General features: G+C 39.3%; 2 protein-coding genes across 2 annotated transcripts in view; one reads left to right on the forward strand and one right to left on the reverse strand.

Annotated features, from left to right (window-relative positions):
- Positions 1-7,560, reverse strand: part of LOC124721220 (2-hydroxyacyl-CoA lyase 2-like) — a 94,197-nt gene extending 86,637 nt beyond the window's left edge. The window contains exon 1 of the mRNA XM_047246074.1: positions 7,299-7,560. Coding sequence (XP_047102030.1) covers positions 7,299-7,448 — 150 coding nt within the window. The 5' untranslated portion in view covers positions 7,449-7,560. The remainder of the gene's footprint in view (positions 1-7,298) is intronic.
- A 49-nt stretch (positions 7,561-7,609) lies between these two features.
- LOC124721222 overlaps positions 7,610-25,561 on the forward strand; it is a 28,361-nt gene continuing 10,409 nt past the window's right edge. The window contains exons 1-3 of the mRNA XM_047246075.1: positions 7,610-7,899; positions 23,761-23,851; positions 23,963-24,081. Of these exons, the coding sequence (XP_047102031.1) occupies positions 7,746-7,899; positions 23,761-23,851; positions 23,963-24,081 (364 nt within the window). The 5' untranslated portion in view covers positions 7,610-7,745. The remainder of the gene's footprint in view (positions 7,900-23,760; positions 23,852-23,962; positions 24,082-25,561) is intronic.

Here is a 25,561-nt window from a genome sequence, read left to right on the forward strand (position 1 = left end):
ATTGTTTCTTTTTTCAATAAATTACCTACATTTCTGATACAGTAAGGAATCGTGGAATGTACAAACCATAGAAGCAGAGTCTACTGGCACTAGACAAATGGTTCCATGAGGTGTCTGGCATGTGCTTTCTCACACTTAGGATACTCAGTGCCACGTGTTGGAGGGAAAAAAGACATATTTCTTGGAATATGAATAACATTGTGTGATTTTTCCTCACAGGTGGAACAGAAAAGCCATACACGAAACATTTGCATAGGTGACAATTATATCTAACACAGAAACTATGCCTGCAATATCCAGAATATTTATACAATTCTTCCACACAGAACTAATAATTTACCCAAATGAGGGTGTCACATCTGACAATTAAAAAAAAAAAAAAAAAAAAAAAAAGTGTAGATGTATATAACTAAGGAAAATTGTGTAGAAGGTGTATATAACTGTTTTTCACAGTAGACATTATGGCTAAAAATCTGTCTGGTGGTTAGACCACAAAAAGTAAGATGTAGAATATGAGCTTTCAGTGACAATGATGATTAGTATTTACTGGCTTCGTGGACAACTGAAACTTCTAATGATTTTTGTCGGATTAGTAACAAAATTTTAATTCATTGAATGTTTCTCGCATTACTCTTCTTAGGTTCATTTTGGCTTAGTTCAGCTTACATATACCATCTAGACTTTGATTTCATACATCTATAATGAAGTTATCTTCACATTTATAGCAACTTTTTAACTTGGCCTCTCAGTAACGGTCTCTCAAAACCTTGCTCAGCACATACTTGTCTAAGGTATATTGTACAATGGTTTTGAATTTCATTCATTTGTGCTCTACATCTTCATCCTCAAAGCTGAATATTTGATAAGGGCTACTCAGTCTGCAATTTGTTTCCCAACATTCTTGCTAAGTGAAAATATTTTCTGGTCTGTTAGTTACTAGGCAGTTTCAGATGCTCTCAGCAGTCAGTTCTCTATCTGCCCGAAGTAATTTTAAGACAAGATATTCAGATCAATCTTACATGGAGCCCTCCATCTGACACCAATTTCAGTCATACTGAACAAAGCTCCAGGCCCCGATGGAATCCCTGTCAGATTCTATGCTGAATTTGCAGCTGAATTAGCCCCTCTTCTCACTATAATTTATCGTAGATCCCTCGAACAAAAAACTGTACACAGTTCTTGAAAAAAGGCACAGGTCACGCCCGTCTAGAAGAAATGAAGTAGAAATGATACACAAAATTACCATACAATACCCTTGTGACATCAATTTGTTGTAGAATCTTAGATCATATTCTGAGCTCAAACATAATGTGGTTTCTTGAGCAGAATGAATCCTCAATGCCAACAAGTGTGTTTTTTGAAAACATCCATCATGTGAAACCCAACTCTCACTTTTCTCACATGACATACTGAAAACTTTGAATCAAGGCAACCGGGTTGATGCAATGTTTCTTGATTTCTGAAAAGCATTTGACTCTGTACTGCACCTACACTTATTATCAAAAGTACGGTCATATGGGGTGTTGTTGTTGTTGTTGTTGTGGTCTTCAGTCCTGAGACTGGTTTGATCCAGCTCTCCATGCTACTCTATCCTGTGCAAGCTTCTTCATCTCCCAGTACGTACTGCAGCCTACATCCTTGTGAATCTGCTTAGTGTATTCATCTCTTGGCCTCCCTCTACAATTTTTACCCTCCACCCTGCCCTCTAATGTTAAATTTGTGATCCCTTGATGCCTCAGAACATGTCCTACCGACCGGTCCCTTCTCCTAGTCAAGTTGTGCCACAAACTCCTCTTCTCCCCAATTCTATTCAATACCTCCTCATTAGTTATGTGATCTACCCATCCAATCTTCAGCATTCTTCTGTAGCACCACATTTCGAAAGCTTCTATTCTCTTCTTGTCCAAACTATTTATCATCCATGTTTCACTTCCATACATGGCTACACTCCATACAAATACTTTCAGAAACGACTTCCTCACACTTAAATCTATACTTGATGTTAACAAATTTCTCTTCTTCAGAAACGCTTTCCTTGCCACTGCCAGTCTACATTTTATATCCTCTCTACTTCGACCATCATCAGTTATTTTGCTCCCCAAATAGCAAAACTCCTTTACTACTTTAAGTGTCTCATTTCCTAATCTAATTCCCTCAGCATCACCCAACTTAATTCAACTACATTCCATTATCCTCGATTTGCTTTTGTTGATGTTCATCTTATATCCTTCCTTCAAGACACTGTCCATTCCGTTCAACTGCTCTTCTAAGTCCTTTGCTGTCTCCGACAGAATTACAATGTCATTGGTGAACCTCAAAGTTTTTATTTCTTCCCCATGGATTTTAATACCTACTCCGAATTTTTCTTTTGTTTCCTTTATTGCTTGCTCAATATACAGATCGAATAACATCGGTGATAGGCTACAACCCTGTCTCACCCCCTTCCCAACTACTGCTTCCCTTACATGCTCCTAGAGTCTTATAACTGCCATCTGGTTTCTGTACAATTTGTAAATAGCCTTTCGCTCCCTGTATTTTACCACTGCCACCTTCAGAATTTGAAAGAGAGTATTCCATTCAACATTGTCAAAAGCTTTCTCTAAGTCTACAAATGCTAGAAACGTAGGTTTGCTTTTCCTTAATCTATTTTCTAAGATAAGTAATAGGGTCAGTATTGCCTCATGTGTTCCAACATTTCTACGGAATCCAAACTGATCTTCCCCGAGGTCGGCTTCTACCAGTTTTTCCATTCATCTGTAAAGAATTCGTGTTAGTATTTTGCTGATGTGGCTTATTAAACTGATAGTTCGGTAATTTTCACATCTGTCAACACCTGCTTTCTTTGGGATTGGAATTATTATATTCTTCTTCAAGTCTGAGGGTATTTCGCCTGTCTCATACATCTTGCTCACCAGATGGTAGAGTTTTGTCAGGGCTTGCTCTCTCAAGGCTATTAGTAGTCCTAATGGAATGTTGTCTACTCCTGGGGCCTTGTTTTGACTTAGGTCTTTCAGTGCTCTGTCAAACTCTTCACGCAGTATCATATCTCCCCTTTCAACTTCATCTACATCCTCTTCCATTTCCATAATATTGTCCTCAAGAACATCGCCCTTGTATAGACACTCTATATACTCCTTCCATCTTTCTGCTTCCCCTTCTTTACGTAGAACTGGGTTTCCATCTGAGCTCTTGATATTCATGCAAATGGTTCATGCAAATGATGATAAATTTTGTGATATTCTGCAAGTTCCCTCTGAAGCACTCTGTCACTGCGACTACCGAGGCAGGTTGTCTAAAAAAGCATCCTTTTACCGTAAAGAATTTCCACTCTGCAGCAAGGTGTGCATGGCCAGAAAGTTTCATCCTGTTACCATGATAGACCAACTTTGATGCTTACCCACATTCAGATTATTTCAAATGTAGATTTGGCAACAACCTCACTATACCACAGAGTTCTTTACAGCAATAAATACAACACCACTATTCGCTTCTAGGCTATCGTTGTAATATCCATTTCAATCTAAATTTAGGATTTCACAGATATTCGCTTCAAGTTTCAGTCAGCTTTTAGTTGCTCAGACTATGTGGGCTTTATTACCTTTAAGAGGCAATACAAATTTTGGGACCTTACTGTGAGTGCTCCTGCAGTGTACTAATAACATATAAATATTTTCTCTTCCTGATTTGCACAGACTTACATTCTGCTCCAGGAATAACACTGATATTATTTCTCAATTTACTGTATGGAATTCAATATTGATCCTTTGGAGGTGTTATAACGTACACAAGCCCCACGTGCATACCACATTATCTGCTATCCGAGTAGCTATCTCCTTCGTATGATGCACACCTGACCTATTGAAGAAGCCCTACAATTCTCCACATAGCAGCAGAGGTCTAGAAATTTGCATCCAACATAAACTCAGTATTGTCTGAGTCACACTAGTTTAGATCTTCCACTCAGCTTCTAACTAGGGGAGTGTGATCAATTCTGCTGCAAATAGCGAGACATATTTCCTTCCTGAGTGGAAATCTATCAGTCTTCACCAAATCAGCAAATCAACAAAAGAAGTGAGAATGGCCTCTGAACCCAGACAGTAACACTATACATGCTGATACAAAATACTATTGGGAGTTGTTTGCGCCCAGTAAACCAGTAGCCACCCAGCAAGCATACTGAGTGCACACTGACCTCCTTTCCAGACCTGCCTGTTATTTCACGGAGTGACTCCATTATCTGCCTAATATTTGAGCTTCCAATGATAAACATACGTATCCCCTGAACTGTCAGGACTTGGCAGCAAAATGGGCTACTGATCCAATAAACAAGGTATCCAGTGATGGCTCAGATGTGTTACCAACACTGGGCAGCACCTCGCACCTATTGCTAAGGCATAAGGGGACAGTTCTGTAGGCAGTTTCCACAGTCATCTTCTGTGGGGAATGTGAACTTTCCAATGTCTGCCACTCACTCTCAAGTAAGGACAAATTAGACTAGTCAGACATGTAGGAAGTAATATGTTTCTTCACTCATTTTGGAAGGTGGGCACATGGAATTTTGTGAAGAACACTCCATGTAATGAATATCTTTCTTGTAAGGTCCTGTGACATATATACTGACATAAACTCATGAAGAATTATATTTCAAAACTTTATCGAACAAGGGCTTCATAAGCAACCTCTTTTGTGCTTGAATTAGAATTCCTTGGGATTCTTCCAATAAATCTGAGCCCGTCACCTGCCTTCACCCAATTAAATTTATATAGTCACTACACCTTAAATAACTCGGGAAAGAAGCTTCTAGATATGTGAATGTGTGACTGATTCCAGAGACTGGTCACTGATCATGTAGTCATATAGTATTGGATGCTTTCATCTGTTATCTATTACATTACATTTATTTATGATGAAGGTCAGGTGTCAATATTTGCACTAAATACTGATCATTTAAAAGTTTTTGTTTTTATAAGTTATTGTGTGTAAATTGAGTATAAACAAAAGAACATTGTTCAACAGGGACCAATCGAATGAGGCAGTGTCTCTGTTAAAACACGGACATATTTGGAAGAAGGAAGTTTGCTCTGACCAGTCAGCCCGATTTAGGTTTTCAGTGTTTTTCTCAAATCATATACGGCAAATGCTGGATGGTTCCTTCAGCAAGGCCACAGCCAAGCAACTCATTTGTCCTTATGAAAACATCCTCATATATTCCATGTGTCTGTCTATTTGAACTACTTATTGTCAATGTACAACAACAATAAAACCTATATCACAATCAGATAATCCATGGGCGAGTAAATTACTAAATAAATAAAAGTCTCTGCATTTCATAAGAAGTTAATAATGAAGCCATGTCCCAATAAACAACTGTTTTTTCTTCAAACTAGGCAATGGTGTTTAACTGTTTAATCATAATAACTTTTACAGTGGGCTGTACCCTCTGCCATGCACCTCACGATGGTTTGCAGAATACAGATGTAGATGCAAATGTAGAATTGAAGGCCTTCTGCAAGAAGCATGACACCCACCTCAGCTTTGTTATTTACTGCCTTCTGGATATTGTGAATGAATAGAGCAAGCTGGGTATAACAAGGCTGGTGCTTGCATGAACCACATTTATTCCTACACAGAAGTGTAGTCTCTAGGAAAGTCATGATACACTCCACTCTCAATAGTTTCAGAGGCACAGCTATTTGAAACTGTTGGAAACAGGAAGAGTGCAGGTGACAGTAAATTCCCAGGTTACGGTACACATTGTGTTTTAATGTCAATCTTTTTCACTAAAACTCAGGTTCTAAAATGCTACCCACCAAGTTCATTATGAGATGAAGCTTGTACAGATAGCTGATGAGGTGCTAATCAGATATGGCAGCATATTAAAGAAGCGAATTGAGCTACCTGATCTTACTTCACTGACTAACAATGAGCATAACAAGACTAGCATTCTCTGTAGGAACAATATGCAGAAGAATAATTTTACTAAAAAATTACATTTCTGATCCTATATGACAGTTTTGTATGCTAAAGCAAATCCTTGACAATAAATTAAAATTATCTGTTAGATCATTTTCAAACTCTGAGGATATTTATAGACTATGTTCTACCAACTGGGTCATCCACAATAAGCTTAAATATCATTGTGAAGTCTCAGACTGCCTGTATCTGCCACCTAAGACTCCAAACCCACAGATGTCATCCCACTAATGTTGCAGTTTAATACCAAATAGAAAACTTTGTACACGTTCTACAGCAAAATACTGAGTTATTAGTAAATGATTGAGTAATGAGAGTTAGTGCAGACCAGTGACAGATTTTAAATCCTATCTATGCCCATTATCTTAAAATGGAAGCACCTTAATTCCTCCCATATTATTACACTTTAGTTCAGTAGCAAGATATTTATGTCTATCAACCCTCTGTTAAGACTAGCATCACAATGCTGTTTATATGTGCCTTGGTGGGACTTCTATGTTACTTTGCTACAGTGAAAACATTGAGTAACCCATAACACACCCCATATTCATTCACTACTACTTAAATAAGATTGAAATATGTTTTTTACCATATTTAAAGTTTACTGACTGAAACTTTCAATGGAAAATTTATCATTCACATTAGACATTTTCTAAATCACATATTACTGCCTCTATAGTCTTGTCCAGCAGCATAAGGTTCCAAAGTATACATCTTCTATGTACCAAACAAAACAACTCTGATATTTCACTAGGATTTCTGTATTTTTATTATGTAAAGGAAACTGGCTGTCTATTAACTTATACTCTAAGCTATTACAATGGCTAATAGCCCACACATTCATCAGTTCACAAACGAGATGCAGCAGTATAAGTTATTTATAATATTTACAGCACTCTTATTACTACAATCATTGCTGTTTATTCCCATGGCTTATTCATTTTTCTCGTGTTTGTTATCTATAGCAATTCGTAGCGACAACTTTTGGGGCAGTTAAGAAATTCGTGATATAGTGTCACTAAAGACTTCACGATATGTACTGCAATTATTTATTTCAATGAAGGATTGTCTGCATACGCCCCTGAATCCTACGTCATGCTCAGTAACGTGAAATTACAATCGCATAGCAGCAATAGTAATGTTTTCATCACCAGTCCTTCACTATCACATACAACACTTCATGAAAATTCTATTCATCCAACTTAAAACCAACTAATCGGTGGACTGTTCATTTAAATGAGGCGGTATGGTTCCTACTCTTATATTATTCGGAGCGCAAATATATGAAACACTTACTTCTAAGAACGCTATGTTTTCATAGTTACCTTGTGCAACCAAATATATATGATATTAAACCAGCTTGCAAAAAAACCGACAAATATGCCCACAAAAGCACAAAGAATAAACAGTATAATTAACGAAACTGAGTGTTCTTCAATCAGTTCTTCTTCTAACCCGCTGCCAAACGAGGTCATGTTTTCCCTTTCTCAAGTACGTAAAATCTGCTTAAACAGTACTGAAAAAATGCAGGTCATCCTTATTATTTTAAGTGATAATTAAAGAGATTGCCAACATTTGAAAACAGCTTAATACGTGCTATTGGGATTCAAGCTCTCCAAAGATGAGGATATGTGAGATACATGACATAGTAGTTTCAGTTTGTAGAGCGTCGCGGATATCGGTGTGCGATGCACGCACCGAACGACGGCAGCCGTAAAATTGAGTGATTTTTTTGTAAAGCAAAACTAACTGATTGAAATGAGTAGGTAGCAATGGCAAGTGATATGGAACGAAAGCTATTGTATGCTTTTCGGGGATGGATTGCGTTTGTGGCGTTCATGGATTTGGGAACGACAGTTCGATGCTTCATTGAAAACCGATCCTTTATTGGAGAGCTTCCCACGAGTATAAGTAAACATGACCACAGTGAGTAACTCCACATGTGAAGTCAAAGCTGTTTAAGCTGCACCTTTATTTTATAGGGCTGTTTATTAAATTCGCACGTCACTTACAAATTCACTGGTGGGGACATGTTTTTAATCTCCAAACGCGAGTACTAAGTAAATTTACTTTAATATTTCAGGTCGTGGTTATTGAAACATGCTAGGCTAGGAACATTTCCATCGTGATTTAACAACTCGGCGCCTAGACACTATTTATTTATTAGATTTCTCTGTAATTCTATTCCATCACCCCTTGTTGGTCTTGAAAGGTTATGGTATTGAATGAGTAAATATTATTTGAGGCAAATGTGTTAGCAACAACTGTAGCAAGCCATATATGAATGACCCAAGTGGAATTACACATATGAGTAAACAGTTGAGATATAAAATAGTGGCCTACTACTACTAAGCTGTCAACAAGCTGATCAATGAATACTTATTCAAGGCAACCTATGGATGGATATCTGGTTATATTTTGTAATTGAAGAGAATGGGGGGAGGGGGGAATTTATTGTGATGGTATTCAAACTAGGTGAAACTCCTGCATAGATGAACAGTTGCATTTGTTGTTTCACCCTGTTTTCACATTTTGAGGTTTGTTTTAGACTGCATTATTAGTGTTATTCACTGCCTGGCCACACTTTATATTTCAAAAAATCCTGCATAATAGAAGCATTTCCTCTGTTATAATGTTTATCCCATTTGTATATAAATCTGTAGCAAAAGCATGACACAAGTATTACTTAACATTTGTAAGGTGACGTTAGTTGTTCCGCATCTAAGTGGATCTTGTCACTGTGTGTGTGAAACTGACAACTTATATAATGAACAGTATTGTAACTTCTGATCAGAACTTTGTAGAGTTGTACAAACATATCATTATGTGATGACATTGTCAAGAAATTAAGTTAGGTAGTCATAAATGTATTGAGTGACTTTGGTTTTGTTGTTGTGTGCATTATTCAACTGGCTTCTTGATCAGTACCTCTAAGCCATAGAATACATGAAAACATATTCAGAGCCAACCAGAATAAAATAAAAAAAATGTGAAAAATGAAACAAAAACTGTAAACTTCAAAATGAAAATAATAATATTACCCATAATAAACATTAACTGAATGGGTCAACACCAGTTTGCCAACTCACAGCTAGTCACCTTTCAACAGAACGTTGACCTCGGGCTACATTAGAGATCAGCATGGCACCAAATCTTAACATCTCATATTCACATTTGTTGGGTTTGCCAACTCTCAACCAAACTCATCTTCCGACTTAACTTAGCCAATGGACTACACTACAGATCAGTTGTCATCAAATGTACCTGACAGAAACTGATGCGAATGAAAAAGAAATCTGCCTCCACAATTTTTACATCCCACACTTACCTCCAATACAAATTTCCTTAGTTATATACATCTACACACTTTTTTTTTTAAGTTGTCAGATGTGACACTCTCATTTGGGTAAATTATTAGTTCTGTGTGGAAGAAATGTATAAATATTCTGAATATTGCAGGCATAGTTTCTACTCTCCTATGACTTTTCCTTTTTTCTTCTTTTTCCCACAGTCAATTTCCAGTCAGTCATCACAATTAAATTTTCATCTCCCTTAACTATATGAATAATTTCTTTTATATCCCCATATATTCTTCCAGTATCTTCGTAATCTGCAGAGGTAGCAGGCATTCTTTTATAAATGTTTATTACTGTGGTGTGTGCTGGCATCATGTCTATCTTGGCTGCTATAATGTGTTCAATATGCTGTTTGTAGTAGTGTAGTACCTGCATTCTTATTTTCTTATGTTCTCACCTGCCCAGAGATCATCTTCTTCCTGCCACTGCACTTCACTAATTTCCTCTATTCTGTCTTCAACTTATTCATTTCTCTTTTCAAATTCTCTAAATTACCTACACAATTAAGGGATCCAACATTCCACACTCCGACCCTTTGAATACTATTTTTGTTTTTCCTGATGACAGCTATCTCCTGAGTAGCAATCACCCAGAGATCTGAATAGGTGACTGTTTTACCTCCAAAATATTTAACAACCATTCACAGTATCAACATAGTAAGACCATGTTGACCAATGTTACAAGGCCATATTAGTCAGTCACCCAGACTGTTGCCTCTGGAGCTATTGCAAAGGCTGCTGTCCCTCTTCAGCAACCACAGTTTAATCTGACCTCTCCACTAATACCCCTCTGCAGTTGCACATACAATACAACTGTCTGTATAGTTGAGGCTTTCAAGCCACCCTAACTCAGCAAGGTCCATGGTTCATCGGGGAGGGGGGGGGGGGGGTGTACTTTCACAATGCTTGATATATTTGTTCTGACAAATTTATGCTGATTCACCAGTGTACAACCAGGACTAATCTTTGAGGTAGATCGTCATCTAGGGTTGTCCATCTGCAACTTTCCCATTCACTAAAACTGACGAAACATCAGTCAGAGAACGTGACATAGAACAACACAAACAAACTTGAGCAGCAGACCCTCCCTCAATAGGACCATTCATCACCAAGTGGTTTAATTTGGGAAAATGTTCCCACATGACCATCACACATGTTCTCAATGAATGTTGGTAAAGTTCTATTTTTGCCAATTTAATATTTGTAGAGAGATAGTCATTTGTCTACCCCATAGGCTATCAACTGTGCACCCAAGAGTTTTCAGCAAGTGTGGGACATTATATCTCAGGCAATATTGTCTTGAAAGAAACATAACTTGACCATGTTGTACAACTTTTTGCACTCCCTTAAGTGAAGCAATAAAAATTCTGAGTGATTTGTATATGGATAATTTGGAGCAAAGTCGGCCAAAAAAGCAGATGCTCAAAAAAATGTTTCTATACTTGTTTCATTGAAAGGATTTTCCCTAAACAAGTTGCTATATTCTGTGCATAAGCCTGCCCAATCTGATGTGAGTCCAGGGATGTAAGATGTTCGACAGCCACAAGTGATAGATATTTTGGGACCTCTCTTTGTGGCCATGGTGAAGCTGTTGTACCATTCTTGTGTTGGTTCTATAGAAGACATTTGGGCATCCAGTAAATTTGCAAATCTCGACCAGTCAGCCTTTCTAAAGTTAAACTGACTCTGAAAATGATTTTTTTTTGAGGTCTAACAGCAGCAAATATTTGGCAGATTATTGGTGTATGTTGTGAATTTGGTATTGGAGGACAGACAGATTTTATACACTGTTGGCTAATGCTGTTGGTGGTGAATATGAGGTGATACAGGTAGTTTTGCATCGTGGATTAGGATAAGGTGATTCATTTCTGCCCACTCTAGCACTGCTGCCCCATTTTCATCTTAATTATCGTAGCCCCAAATGTCACTATGGCTGCTGAAATTACCAATCTGCATTAGTTTATTTTGGTCATTTGTTCGTTTGTTAACTCTGAATTCTTCACAAGGTGGTTTGTAGAGAGATGAAATGGTACAATTAGCTGTTTGTACTGTAAGGATTTTGATGTTATTTTCTTCTGTGAGTGCTGTGGATAGAATTTGGACATCTGGATGAACAAAGATAGCACATCCGTATGTATCATGTGGTCTTTTGATGGCAAAGCGCATTCTGTTTATCTTCAGCCTAACATGTTGCAGTTCCTGTGTGTTTCACACAGTATATGATATTGGTGCTGTCTGCAAAGTTCTTGTGGCACTTCTTCTTTGGCCAATGTTATTCCTTCTGACAACTAAAATTGGAAAGAACACACAGAAAATGTTGTGGGTAAGGCAAACCAAAGACTGGATTTTATTGGCAGAACACTTAGAAAATGTAACAGGACTACTAAAGAGACCCCCCCCCCCCCTACACTATGGTTATCTGTCCTCTTTTAGAGTACTGCTGCACAGTCTGGGATTGCTACAAGATAGGATTAACTGAATCTATTGAAAAAGTTCAAAGAAGAACAGCATGTTTCGTATTGTCGCGAAATGGGGGACAGAGGGTCACTGACATGATACAGGATTTGGGATGGACATCATTAAAAAACAAAGACTTTGTTGTTGTGGTGGAATCTTCTCACAAAATTTTAATCACCAACATCTCCTCCGAATGTGAAAATATTTTGTTGACGCCGACCTACACAGGGAGAACCAATCAGCATAATAAAAAAAAGGAAAATCTGAGCTTGCACGGAAAGATATAGGTGTTCATTTTTTCCACACGCTGTTCAAAAGTAAGATGGTTCGATTAACCCTCTGCCAGGCACTTAAGTGTGATTTGTGGAGTGTCCATGTAGATGTAGATGTAGATCTATTACCTGGAAGTGAAGTCCCATGCTGCTGGACAGAGCATAGGGGAATGATGCGGGAGACCCGCACCGCTGTACTAGGTTAGGTCCTAATGGAAGTGATTTGCCGTTACCTTCCTCCGACTGTAATGGGGATGAATGCTGATGATGAAGAGGACACAAAAACACCCAGTGATCTCGGGGCAGGTGAAAATCGCTGACCGTGCCGGGAATCAAACCCGGGACCCCTTGCTCGGGAAGGGAGAATGCTACCACGAGCTGCAGACGATGTATTACCTGAAAGGCAAAATAATGGTTCACTGATGTGATGTAAAATCATGTGTTTCACCCCCCATTTGGTGTTTCCAATGTATCTGTTCTGGGAATACTTTTTCACTGTACACAAATTACCTAATTTGCGGAGACTGTGGATGGCTGCTACATAAGAACACTTTTGAGTAAACAACTGCCAGTATGTATCAACTACAGTGTGTTACATTTCCCCTTTGAATTGCTCCATTTTAAAGAAGGAAAGAATGATACAGGGGTACAAAAACCTTTAACTGTTTTTCATATTTTGAATTGAGGAAATAATATTAATGCTTATACCAATATCAAATGACAGCAAATGCAGTGACCAATCTCTGTCCTTAGTAAGGGTGAGGATGTCCACAGTTCTGCCTATTTCAGGCCCTGATGGCTCACTGAATGCATCTGTTAGTGAGGAACCAATATCCCCCTCCCTCTCTGCTCCCGTATGATAGGCCTCAGGTTCCTACCCCATGCCAGAATACCGTCCTTACTCAACCGGCACACCCTGCAGACCTGCTCCGCACACTAACACTGCCTCGTAGCCTGTCAACCAGTGATTTGAGGGCGGCATGAGCTATGGGCTATACAACCGTTCACTTGCCCTCCTTTCTATATACACGCGAGATCCCCAACGTATAAAACACAATAAAGAGAATGAAGTTGTTGCACGAAAACCCACCAACCCACTGCTGACATTGAAACTATGCATGTAACATTATTTTCACAAAACAGGTGGTGCAAGCAGAGATCTAAATGTGACTCATGTTCTCACCTTCTTCTTACCAACCCTGTGTGTATCAACAGCCATCAACCATTGGAACTGTAATAGTTATTTTCACCACATAGTGAGTCGCAGACAGCTAATACCATGTAATCCAGCAATAGGTATTGCCCCATATATACATATATATATATATCACAAGAACTCAAAATCAGGTGGAAAGTCAGTACAAAGCGAAGAACGAAAAGGTGGAAGGAATACGTAGGAGTGTGATACAAAGGAAACAGACTTGAAGACAGTATTATAGAAAGGGAAGAGGAAGCAGACAAAGATGAGTTGGGTGATAGGATACTGCAAGAAGAATTTGATAGAGGACTAAAATTTGAAGCAAGGTCCCTGACAAAACTATTCCACCTGGTGTTCAAGACACGAGACAGGCAAAATATCCTCAGATGTCAAGAAAAAAGTAATAATTCCAATTACAAAGAAGGCAGTTGCTGACAAGTCCAAACTATCACTTTAATAAGGCACGCTTGCAAAAACTGACAAGTTATTTACAGAAGCTCAAGGAAAACCTGCTAAAAGCCGACCTTGGAGATGATCAGTTTGGGTTCTGCAGAAACATTGAAAGAAGTGAGGCGATAGTGACCCTACGATTTATCTTTGAAGATGAGTTAAAGAAAGGTAAACCAATTTTTATAGCATTTTTAGATTTAGAGAAAGCTTTTAACAATTGTGACTGGAATACACTAGTTGAAATTCTGAAGGTAGCAGGGATAAATTACTGGGAGGGAAAGGTTATTTAGAACTTATACAGAAGCCAGACTGCTGTTATAAGAGTTGAAGAACACAAAAGGGAAGCAGTGATTGAGAAGGAAGTGAGACAGGCTCGTAGCCTATTCCTGGTGTTATTCAATCTGTACATTGAGCAAAAAGTAAAGAAAACCAAGAAGAAACTTGGAGGGAGCGTTAAAGTTCGGGGACAAGAAGTAGAAGTTTTGTGGCTTTCCAGTTACATTGCCGTTCTGTTGGAGACAGCAAAGGACTTGCAAGAGCAGTTGAATGGAATAGATAGCACCTTGAAAATAAGTTATAAGATGACCATTAACAAAAGTAAAACCACAGTAACGGAATGTAGTTAAATTTAATCAGGTGATGCTGAAGGAAGTAGATTAGGAAATGAGATGAGTTTTGCAATTTGGGCAACAAAATAACTGATGATGGCCAAAGCTGAGAGTGTATAAATTTCAGACTATTAATAGCAAGAATTTTTGAAAAATGGGTATTCGTTAACTTCTAATATAAACTTAAATGTGAGGAAATCTTTACTGGCGGTGTTTGTGGACATTAAACAGTCCAGAAAAGAAGAGGAAGAAGCTTTCAGATGTGGTGATACAGAATAATTCTGAAGATAAGATAGATAGATTGAGTAACTAACGAGAAGGTACTGAACCAAATTCTGGAAAATATAAATTTATGCCACAACTTGACTAATAGAATGAATCCTTTGATAAGACACATTCCGACACATGTGGAATCATCAGTTTGATAATGGAGAGAAGTGTGGCGGGTAAAAATTGTAGAGGAAGACCAAGGATTGAATTCATTAAACATGTTCAAATGGAAGTAGGTTGCAGTTGTTATTTGGAGATGATGAGGCTTGCACTGGGTAGAGCGGGATGGAGATCTGAATCAAACCAGTCTTCAGACTGAAGACTATAACAACAACAAATGTACCGGGTGCTCAGAAAGTCAGTATAAATTTGAAAACTTAATAAACCACAGAATAATGTAGATAGAGAGGTAAAAATTGACACACATGCTTGGAATGACATGGGGTTTTATTACAACGAAAAAAAAAAAAAAAACAAACAAAGTTCACAAAATGTCCGACAGATGGGGCTGGACAGCAAAACATCAGTGACTGTGCATGACAATCGTGTATAAAAGGAGCTCTAATGAGAGAGAATCAGATGCGCCAGCAGTCGCAGCACGTTGACGTTACCTAAAAAGGAGCTTATAGTGAAGCTGTATTATCAGAACGGGGAATGTGCTAGTTCAGCGTTACGAACCTATCGCCTTAGGAAGGGGATTTGAACGGGTAAAGGCCCGTTGACAAATGCAGCTGTGGCGAGAATGATTTCGAAGTTCGAAGCCACGGGTTGTTTAGACGATACACCCCATAGTGGCCGACTGAGCACAAGGCGTAATGCTGCTGAGACAGTTGAGGAAGAAATGGAGACTGTAGTGGGTTCGTCTACACACAGGGAAGTCAGCGCTCGTGCAGTCACACCGGCATTCCATACACTACTGTTTGGTTGGCACTTAGGCATACCTCACGAGGCTATCTGTACAAAATCCATTGGCATCAAGAACTGTTACCTGGCGATTTAGTGAAGCGGAGGGCATTTGCGGTGTGGGTGTTTCAAAAGATGGCGGAAGATGACAATTGGTTGAGTAACGTGTTGTGGACCGACGAAGCTCATTTCACAATCCGAGGGTCTGTCAACGCCCACAACTGCAGAATTTGGGCTACTGAAAATCCTAGAACTGTCATGGAAACTCCATTGCATGACAAGAAAGTCACAGTATGGGTTGGATTTACCACATCTACCGTTATCAGACCTTTTTTCTTCGAGGAAATGCATGATTCTGGTTTTGTAACTGCTACCGTGACGGGTGAGAGGTACGCCGATATGTTACAGAATCACATCATCTCCAGCATGGCTGATAAACACCTGCTGGAATGTACAATGTTTATGCAGGATGGCGCTCCACCCCATATTGCTAGATGCGTGAAAGATCTCTTGTGCGCGTCGTTTGGTGATGATCATGTGCTCAGCCGCCACTTCCGTCATGCTTAGCCTCCCAGGTCCCCAGACCTCAGTCCGTACGATTATTGGTTTTGGGGTTACCTGAAGTCACAAGTTTATCATGATCGACCGACATCTCTAGGGATGCTGAAAAACATCATCTTACGCCAATGCCTCACTGTAACTCCGGACATGCTTTACAGTGCTGTTCACAACATTATTCCTCGACTACAGCTATTGTTGAGGAATGATGGTGGACATATTGAGCATTTCCAGTAAAGAACATCATCTTTGCTTTGTCTTACTTTGTTATGCTAATTATTGCTATTCTGATCAGAAGTAGTGCCATCTGTCGGACATTTTTTGAACATTTGTATTTTTTTGGTTCTAATAAAACCCCATGTCATTCCAAGCATGTGTGTCAATTTGTACCTCTCTATCTACATTATTCTATGATTTATTCAGTTTTCAAATTTATACTGACTTTTTGATCACCCGGTATTTCCCTACAGAAACTTTGTTCCCTGAAATATATGCACTGTCTGTACATTGGTACCTCCAGATATTTTAGTGATTAGGTATCATTCAGTACAGCATTAGAGGCTGTGGCAGTTTGTATATGGACAAATGTGGATTTTATTGTCCGTAGTGGACACCTGCCTTCTGTCAGGTTGCTGACATACCAAGAGATATCTTATCTGATCCATTAGCTGCCTCCACCTTTCCTTCTGCGTGATTTCAATGCTCACAACCCATTGTGGGGCAGTGTTAGAACATCTGACCAAGGCAGTCTAATGGAATAAGTTATCACAGATCTTGGCCTCTGCTTACTGAGCAGTGGCACTGCAACTCAATTTAGTCTGACAGATGGAATGTATACAGCTAGTGATTACTCAGTCTGATGTTCCAACCTCCCCTCCTCAATCCTGTGGAGGGTACATGACAATCTCTGCGAGAGTGACTGTTTGCCAATTGTCATTTCCCTCACATGCAGTTAGCTGACAGAGCTCCCACAATGATGGTCCCTTAAGAGAACTAATGGGCATGATTTACGTAATAAGAGATAAAATTGCTGCAATACTAAAAGTAGCAGCATTAATGATTAGTTTTGTCATGCGGACCACCTTATTTTAAACTAGTCCCATGATAGACGTAGGAAATTGCCAAGGCAATAAAACATTGTAGGTGAATGGAAAACCTTATTGTTTTTAAAAAGCACCCTATCTCATAAAACACCAGAAGAAGGAATGTTGGGAAAGATGTCATTATTGTAGGTACCCATGCCTCTTTATAGGTGTAGATTAAGTTACCAGCTGTCAGCTAATAACCAGCACTCCAGGTATCTTTTGAGAAGGAAATGTTCATACTAACCCTCTCTTATTGCACAACTCAGCAGTGCATTTCACACAACCCTCTCCTTTGGACAACTGTCCCTCCACACCCCTCTACACAAAAGATAGCCATATGGCAGCAACATCTAGAACCATATAATGCTCCTTCCAGTGAATGGGAACTCATCAGGGCTGTGGCCTCTGGCCATGCTACAGCCAGAGTCCTGACAGAATCCACATTCAAAAATACAACACCTATCTGTGGTTTACTGATACCACATTCTTTCAGTCTAATCATATGTGGTGTGAGGATGAGTTCCCAATCCAGTGGAAGGAAAGTAGCATTATTCCAGTCTTAAAACTAGATAAAAAATCTTTGAGATGGACAGCCATAGTCCTGTCAGCTTCACAGATGTTTTGTGTAAGTTGCTCAAATGAATGGTGAATCAGGTTCGGTATTGGTCTCTTGAGACAAGAAGTTGTTGTCCAACTCCTGGATTTTGAGAGGGTCAGTGAAGAACCTGTTACTCAATTCACCTGGAGTTCACTATAAAGATGACATCTCCCAGTCACCAACACCTCATTGTTGTCTTCTTTGTCTTTAAGTTCTATGGGACCTCATGGTGGTAACCCACGCTTACCACACTATACAAGTGTTGTTTCAGAGACCACCTCCCATTTGTTTATCTTAAATTTTCTCTCTCTTTGGTTGTTTTATTCTCTTACTTTTCTACAGCTGATTACCTTCACTTTATCTTCAGTCTTTCAAATTAAACTATTAAAGGATGAATTGGCTGTCTAGCCATGACTGAAAAGCAGTCTGGCCTGATTCGTGGCCTTTTCAACATTTTTATGCTTTTATTTTTGTCTTTGCATTCGTAATTGTTTGTTATTCCAGGTTTTTTTTTTTACTTTTCTGTGTCTTTTAGCATTAGTCATTCCTGATGCCAGTTTCAGCTTGCCCAGCCTCGATCTCACAGCCCAACCTGTATGGGTCACAGGTTAACCTGGTTGGCTCGCGGGACTCTGCAGTTGAGAGCAACTCACCAGGCCAAGTTAACACCCCCCACCAATCCGACGATTCTCCAGCCGCCAGGTTGCAGGCTGAGGTTACTCGCAGGGCCAGCCTGTTCTCTTTGCTGCTTACATTCTTTGCCCATCTGCAAATCCCTCTGCTTAGTCTTCATTATCATCATCATCTTGATCAAATATGCAGGGCAGTGGTTTCAACAAAAGTTTGAGCTTGCATGCTTTATGGTAGTGCCAGTTTATACCTTTTGTTTGCCTCCAGCCTGTTATAGAATCCATGTTGGTATTTTTTATTATTACTTATATCAGGAGATCAATAACAATTACAAAATGTCTTTCCGCTCGATAATTTCCAAATAGAGCAAGTCAAGTACATTTGACAGATTTGAAGGCCTGCACGTGTAACATGGGTTCACTGATAATCACAATGTAAGAATCAATTGACACACAGTAGGAATCAAGCAGTACATGTTGTCAAAGTCACCTCGTCTCCTCTGCAAGTTACAGGAGATTGCAGACAGATGCGAGATGTGCTGCAACACAGGCAATGTGCTGAGGTGGTGAATCAGTTTATAGTGGATAGCACAGTGGCCTAGTGAGCGACCTGGCCTGTTATCCCACTGTCTCTGGCGCAGTGGGTTGCACTCAGCCCAGCTGGCCCTTACTGGTCAGCAAGCGAGATATGGGCTGGGTGTACTGAAACTGGTGCAGTGTGTGGCTCTGTGTAGCAATCCACATGTTTTCTCTAGTGACAGGAAGACCGCCAGTCAGTTGCAAAAGTGGACATCCTGCTGCAGGCGTAGCATCGGGAGGCCTGCAATTGTTTCTGGCCAGCACACTACTCATATTCACAGTACTTTGTTACTTTTTATGTCTGTTTCACCTTTGCTATTCTTCTTGCTATGTTTTATGCCTGATTTCTTTGGGACACCATGTAGTAATTATGATTTCACCATGATTCTGGTGGCAATGTCAATGCTTCTTACATATGTTCTGTTGTATTATCCTTTGAACTGTCTATTTCACCTTCTGAGCTACTTCCAGGAATTGGTTATTAAATATGTCGCCTCAAAGGGCGTGGGGCAAATTCAGGACATGCGGGGACCAAGCAGCAATCAGTATTGTAATTGTAAACTGTTGAAGCTGCGTTGGTAAAGTACCGGAACTTCAAGCGCTGGTAGAAAGCACCAAAGTTGAAATCGTTATAGGTACGGAAAGGTGGCTGAAGCCAGAGATAAATTCTGCCGAAATTTTTACAAAGGCACAGACGGTGTTTAGAAAGGATAGATTGCATGCAATCTGTGGTGGCATGTTTGTCGCTGTTAGTAGTAGTTTATGCTGTAGTGAAGTAGAAGTGGATAGTTCCTGTGAATTATTATGGGTGGAGGTTACACTCAACAACTGAGCTAGGTTAATAATTGGCTCCTTTTACCGACCTCCCGACTCAGCAGCATTAGTGGCAGAACAACTGAGAGAAAATCTGGAATACATTTCACATAAATTTTCTCAGCATGCTATAGTCTTAGGTGGAGATTTCAATTTACCAGATATTGACTGGGACACTCAGATGTTTAGGACGAGTGGTAGGGACGGAGCATCGAGTGACATTATACTGAGTGCACTATCCGAAAATTACCTCGAGCAATTAAACAGAGAACCGACTTGTGGAGATAACATCTTGGACCTACTGATAACAAACAGACCCGAAGTTTTCGATGCTGTAAGTGCAGAACAGGGAATCGGTGATCATAAGGCCGTTGCAGGATCCTTGAATATGGAAGTAAATGTTGTTGTTGTTGTTGTTGTGGTCTTCAGTCCTGAGACTGGTTTGATGCAGCTCGCCATGCTACCCTATCCTGTGCAAGCTTCTTTGTCTCTCAGAAATTTTGCAACCTACATCTTTCTGAATCTGCTTAGTGTATTCATCTGTTGGTCTCCCTCTACGATTCTTACCCTCCACACTGCCATCCAATGCTCAATTTGTGATCCCTTGATGCCTCAGAACATGTCCTACCAACCAGTCCCTTCTTCTTGTCAAGTTGTGCCACAAACTCCTCTTCTCCCCAATTCTATTCAATACCTCATATTAGTTATGTTATCTACCTATCTAATCTTCAGCATTCTTCTGTAGCACTACATTTCGAAAGCTTCTATTCTCTTCTTGTCCAAACTATTTATCATCCATGTTTCACTTCCATACATGGCTACACTTCATACAAATACTTTCAGAAGTGACTTCCTGACACTTAAATCTATACTCGATGTTAACAAATTTCTTTTCTTCAGAAATGCTTTCCTTGCCATTGCCAGTCTACTTTTTATATCTTCTCTACTTCGACCATCATCAGTTATTTTGTTCCCCAAATAGCAAAACTCCTTTACTACTTTAAGTGTCCCATTTCCTAATCTAATTCCCTCAGCATCACCTGACTTAATTTGACTACATTCCATTGTCCTAGTTATGCTTTTGTTGATGTTCATATTATATCCTCCTTTCAAGACACTGTCCACTCCGTTCAACTGCTCTTCCAAGTCCTTTGCTGTCTCTGACAGAATTACAATGTCATTGGTGAACCTCAAAGTTTTTATTTCTTCTCCATGGATTTTAATACCTACTCCGAATTTTTCTTTTGTTCTCTTTACTGCTTGCTCAATATACAGATTGAATAACATCGGGGAGAGGCTACAACCCTGTCTCACTCCCTTCCCAACCACTGCTTACCTTTCATGTCCTTCGACACTTATAACTCCCATCTGGTTTCTGTACAAATTGTAAATAGCCTTTCGCTCCCTGTATTTTACCCCTATCACCTTTAGAATTTGAAAGAGAGTGCTCCAGTAAACATTGTCAAAAGCTTTCTCTAAGTCTACAAATGCTAGAAACGTGGGTTTGCCTTTCCTTAATCTTTCTTTTAAGATAAGTCGTAACATGTCATTTCTGGAAACCCAGAATCTACTCTGTAGGAATCAACATGGATTCCGGAAACAGCGATCGTGTGAGACCCAACTCGCTTTATTTGTTCATGAGACCCAGAAAACATTAGATACAGGCTCCCAGGTAGATGCCATTTTCCTTAACTTCCGGAAGGCGTTTGATACAGTTCCGCACTGTCGCCTGATAAACAAAGTAAGAGCCTATGGAATATCAGACCAGCTGTGTGGCTGGATTGAAGAGTTTTTAGCAAACAGAACACAGCATTTTGTTCTCAATGGAGAGACGTCTACAGACATTAAAGTAACCTCTGGCGTGCCACAGGAGAGTGTTATGGGACCATTGCTTTTCACAATATACATAAATGACGTAGTAGATAGTGTCGGAAGTTCCATGCGGCTTTTCACGGATGATGCTGCAGTGTACAGAGAAGTTGCAGCATTAGAAAACTGCAGCGAAATGTCGGAAGATCTGCAGTGGATAGGCACTTGGTGCAGGGAGTGGTAACTGATCCTTAACATAGACAAATGTAATGTATTGCGAATACATAGAAAGGAGGATCCTTTATTGTATGAATATATGATAGCAGAACAAACACTGGTAGCAGTTACTTCTGTAAAATATCTGGGAGTATGTGTGCAGAACGATTTGAAGTGGAATGATCATATAAAATTAATTGTTGTAAGGCGGGTGCCAGGTTGAGATTCATTGGGAGAGTCCTTAGAAAATGTAGTCAATCAACGAAGGAGGTGGCTTACAAAACACTCGTTCGACCTATACTTGAGTATTGCTCATCAGTGTGGGATCTGTACAAGGTCAGGTTGACAGAGGAGATAGAGAAGATCCAAAGAAGAGTGGTGCGTTTCGTCACAGGGTTATTTGGTAAGCGTGATAGCATTACGGAGATGTTTAGCAAACTCAAGTGGCAGACTCTGCAAGAGAGGCGCTCGGCATCGTGGTGTAGCTTGCTGTCCAGGTTTCAATAGGGTGCGTTTCTGGATGAGGTATCGAATATATTGCTTCCCCATACTTATACCTCATGAGGAGATCACGAATGTAAAATTAGAGAGATTCGAGCACACTCGGAGGCTTTCCGGCAGTCGTTCTTCCCGCGAACCATACACGACTGGAACAGGAAAGGGAGGTAATCACAGTGGCACGTATAGTGCCCTCCGCCACACACCGTTGGATGGCTTGTGGAGTATAAATGTAGATGTACCTGACTTCTATAATGTCTTATTTGAATATCGTCTTCAATAATAAAATTCTCACACTCTTTAACTGATTACTTGGCTGTTCTTTTTAACTGTTGCTTAGATAGATTTAATTTTACTATTTGAATTATTAATTTCCAGACTAGTCAGATTTTTTCCCATTTCTTCACTTTGTAACATGAATTTTGCCCTACTTCTTTGTTTGTCCTAAGCATTCATTTAATTTTCTTTTCCTTGCAATGATATTGATACCTCCTGTAGTTGAAGGCTTCTTTTTATGCCTTATTAGTGCCACACTTTGCTTTTAAAAGTAGTTGATAAAGATTGATGGAAACCCATCTGTAAATACATTAGATGTACATGATGAAGCAGAATAGAAAAAAGTTTCACTTTCAGCAACTGGTATTATGATAAACTCGTACAGTGGACATTTTCTTGTAAGTAATATTTATAAGGAAAGTTAATCTTGTGTCAGAGTGGATTGTGGTTTCTTAGATACAACCAAGAAATACCCCACTGCAACCCTTTTGAAGCTTGTATGTTGATAACAAGCATTTCAGGCAGATAAAATATGTACAGGCAGGGGTGTGTACGTCATAATGTGCCCAGTGATGATATTTTCATGTCAAGTATATTCAAATGTTTTAATGATCACGTAAATAATATTGAAATACAAAAAAATAACATTATCAGTGACAGAGGTATTGCACAATGCCATTGGTTGTGCTGCAAGAAAATGGAGTAAAGTGATGTCGTGCAGCCCTACTGCGTTATTAGTGTCCACTCTCATTGCTGTTACTAAACCAGGTGTGGCCAGAAATTCTGATCAATAGCACTTCCACATCTCATGTAGGTTCTACAGCATTGCTGATTTTGTGCTACATTGTACCTGTGTCTTCTGCTCTTTCAAAATTGGGCAGATACCTCCCTTCAGACCGAGCGAGGTGGAGCAGTGGTTAGCACACTGGACTCGCATTCGGGAGGACGACGGTTCAATCCCGTCTCCAGCCATCCTGATTTAGGTTTTCCGTGATTTCCCTAAATCGCTTCAGGCAAATGCCGGGATGGTTCCTTCGAAAGGGCACGGCCGATTTCCTTCACCATCCTTCCCTAATCCGAGCTTGCGCTCCGTCTCTAATGACCTCGTTGTCGACGGGACGTTAAACACTTAACATCCTCCTCTCCTCCTCCCTTCAGGTTTTACTTTAAAGAAACAGTTGAATAACACCAGCTTTTTCTGTTTGAATTTCAGATGATCCTCTACTGTCGAGAATTCTTGGTATTTATTCAGTGCTTAAAGCCATCACCTTAATTCATTGCACGCTCTTTATTCATTACAAGCCGTAAGTACACTTCATAAATCATGTAAGATTAAACATTTTGTTTAATTAAAATATTCACTTAGCTTCTAATTGATCCTAATGTTTATATGAAAACTAGTTGTTGTTTTGCAGAGTGGTCAGTATGGGAATGTGTGTGCTGTTGATCACACTCCTAATGTGCGGCTCAGAAGTACTTTACTTTCATTCAACTGCATTAACATTTTACATCATCTTTCCATGTGTGCTTAATGGTAAGAATAACTTCAATCAGATTTTGTTTGGCATGTAAAGTTTGAAGTCCTTAGAATTTAATTATCAGGCATATCATCTTGATGAAAACATACAGGATCTCTCAGGAGGAATGACCAGTATTCAAAGATGTGGCAGGAATGATCATTTGAAAGAAAAATGTCTGGTAAACATGGTCTCTAAAATGTATATATTTAAGAGCTACGAACATTGTTCAGTAGAAGAGATGGTTTTCACAGTGGTGAAGATGAACAACTGTCCATAGCTTTTAAGGTGTTCACATTAGAGCCCATGTTTACTGGCCATTTTTTTCTTGTTTTGGTCCATACTACCACCTCTCAAAATACAAAAACCAAAGAGCATGCAGTAGAAGATATTATTTCAAAGTATCAGTAGTAGTGCTCATAGCTCTTATGGTATGCATTTTACAGGCAGTGTTTGCTAGACTTTTTTGCTTTGAATGATCATTTCTGTCACATTCTTGAATATTTACCATTCCTCCTGGGACACCCTTTATTAGTAACGAATGAAGCCCATTCAGTATAAAACTTTGTATTTCTGTCAGAAATTATAATTGTCACAACTTTGCATTCCTAAAATGGTTTTAAGATAAAAATTATTTTAAAATTACAACTTTTTCCCTGTATTAATTCCTATTATTTACACTTGACAGCACAAAAATTGACCGACAGAAATCACAATGAGAGTTAGTCCAGTACAGTATCAACATATATGAAATTCAACATGCTATATTTTTCTATTTACCTTGGGAACATGCAGGTGAGGAAACGTTACTTCAGAAATTACAAAAAACAGTTCTAGATATGTTCCAAGAAGGCACAAAATCTTTTCTGCAAGTATAAATGTTGGTATATCTGAAGATACAGTGAATGTTAACGGAATAGCTAGAAGTTCATAAATAGTCACTGCAACTGAATAAGCAACATGCAGACTTTTTGTGTAAAATGTCGACACATTCTTCTGGTTCAACAGTATTGTTGCCTATGAAGTTCTGCGTTGTATAATGTGAAACACGTTTCAGTGGTATGCAGCTGCTTTCCCACAGAAGATGCAACTGGCTATAAATCAGTGAGAGTCACTTCTGGTGGAGAATGACCTCTTGCGCGGAGACGAAATGGACCTTGTGAGAAAACTGGCCTGACCTCACAGTAAGAACTTGTGATGACCATTGGAGTATCACCCTAGCCACACTGGCGGAGGTGGCAGAAAATGAGAGATTGATGACCCATCTCATAGACTCCCTTCTTCACAGTTCGCAGTTATACAATGAAGTTGAAGGCCCCTTTTGTGGGGCAAAGGTATCTTAATAAGAATTATGAACTGTTCATTCTATTAATTTTGGAATTTTGATAGATTAAACAAATCAATGGGGTAATGCCTGCAAGGCCACTGACTATGCCGCTGAGATATGAACGCATTGTGCTACAGCTGCCGATAATTAGATACTCCTTACAATTCTTG

Source organism: Schistocerca piceifrons, chromosome X, assembly GCF_021461385.2.
Source record: "Schistocerca piceifrons isolate TAMUIC-IGC-003096 chromosome X, iqSchPice1.1, whole genome shotgun sequence".
Lineage (NCBI taxonomy): Eukaryota > Metazoa > Arthropoda > Insecta > Orthoptera > Acrididae > Schistocerca > Schistocerca piceifrons.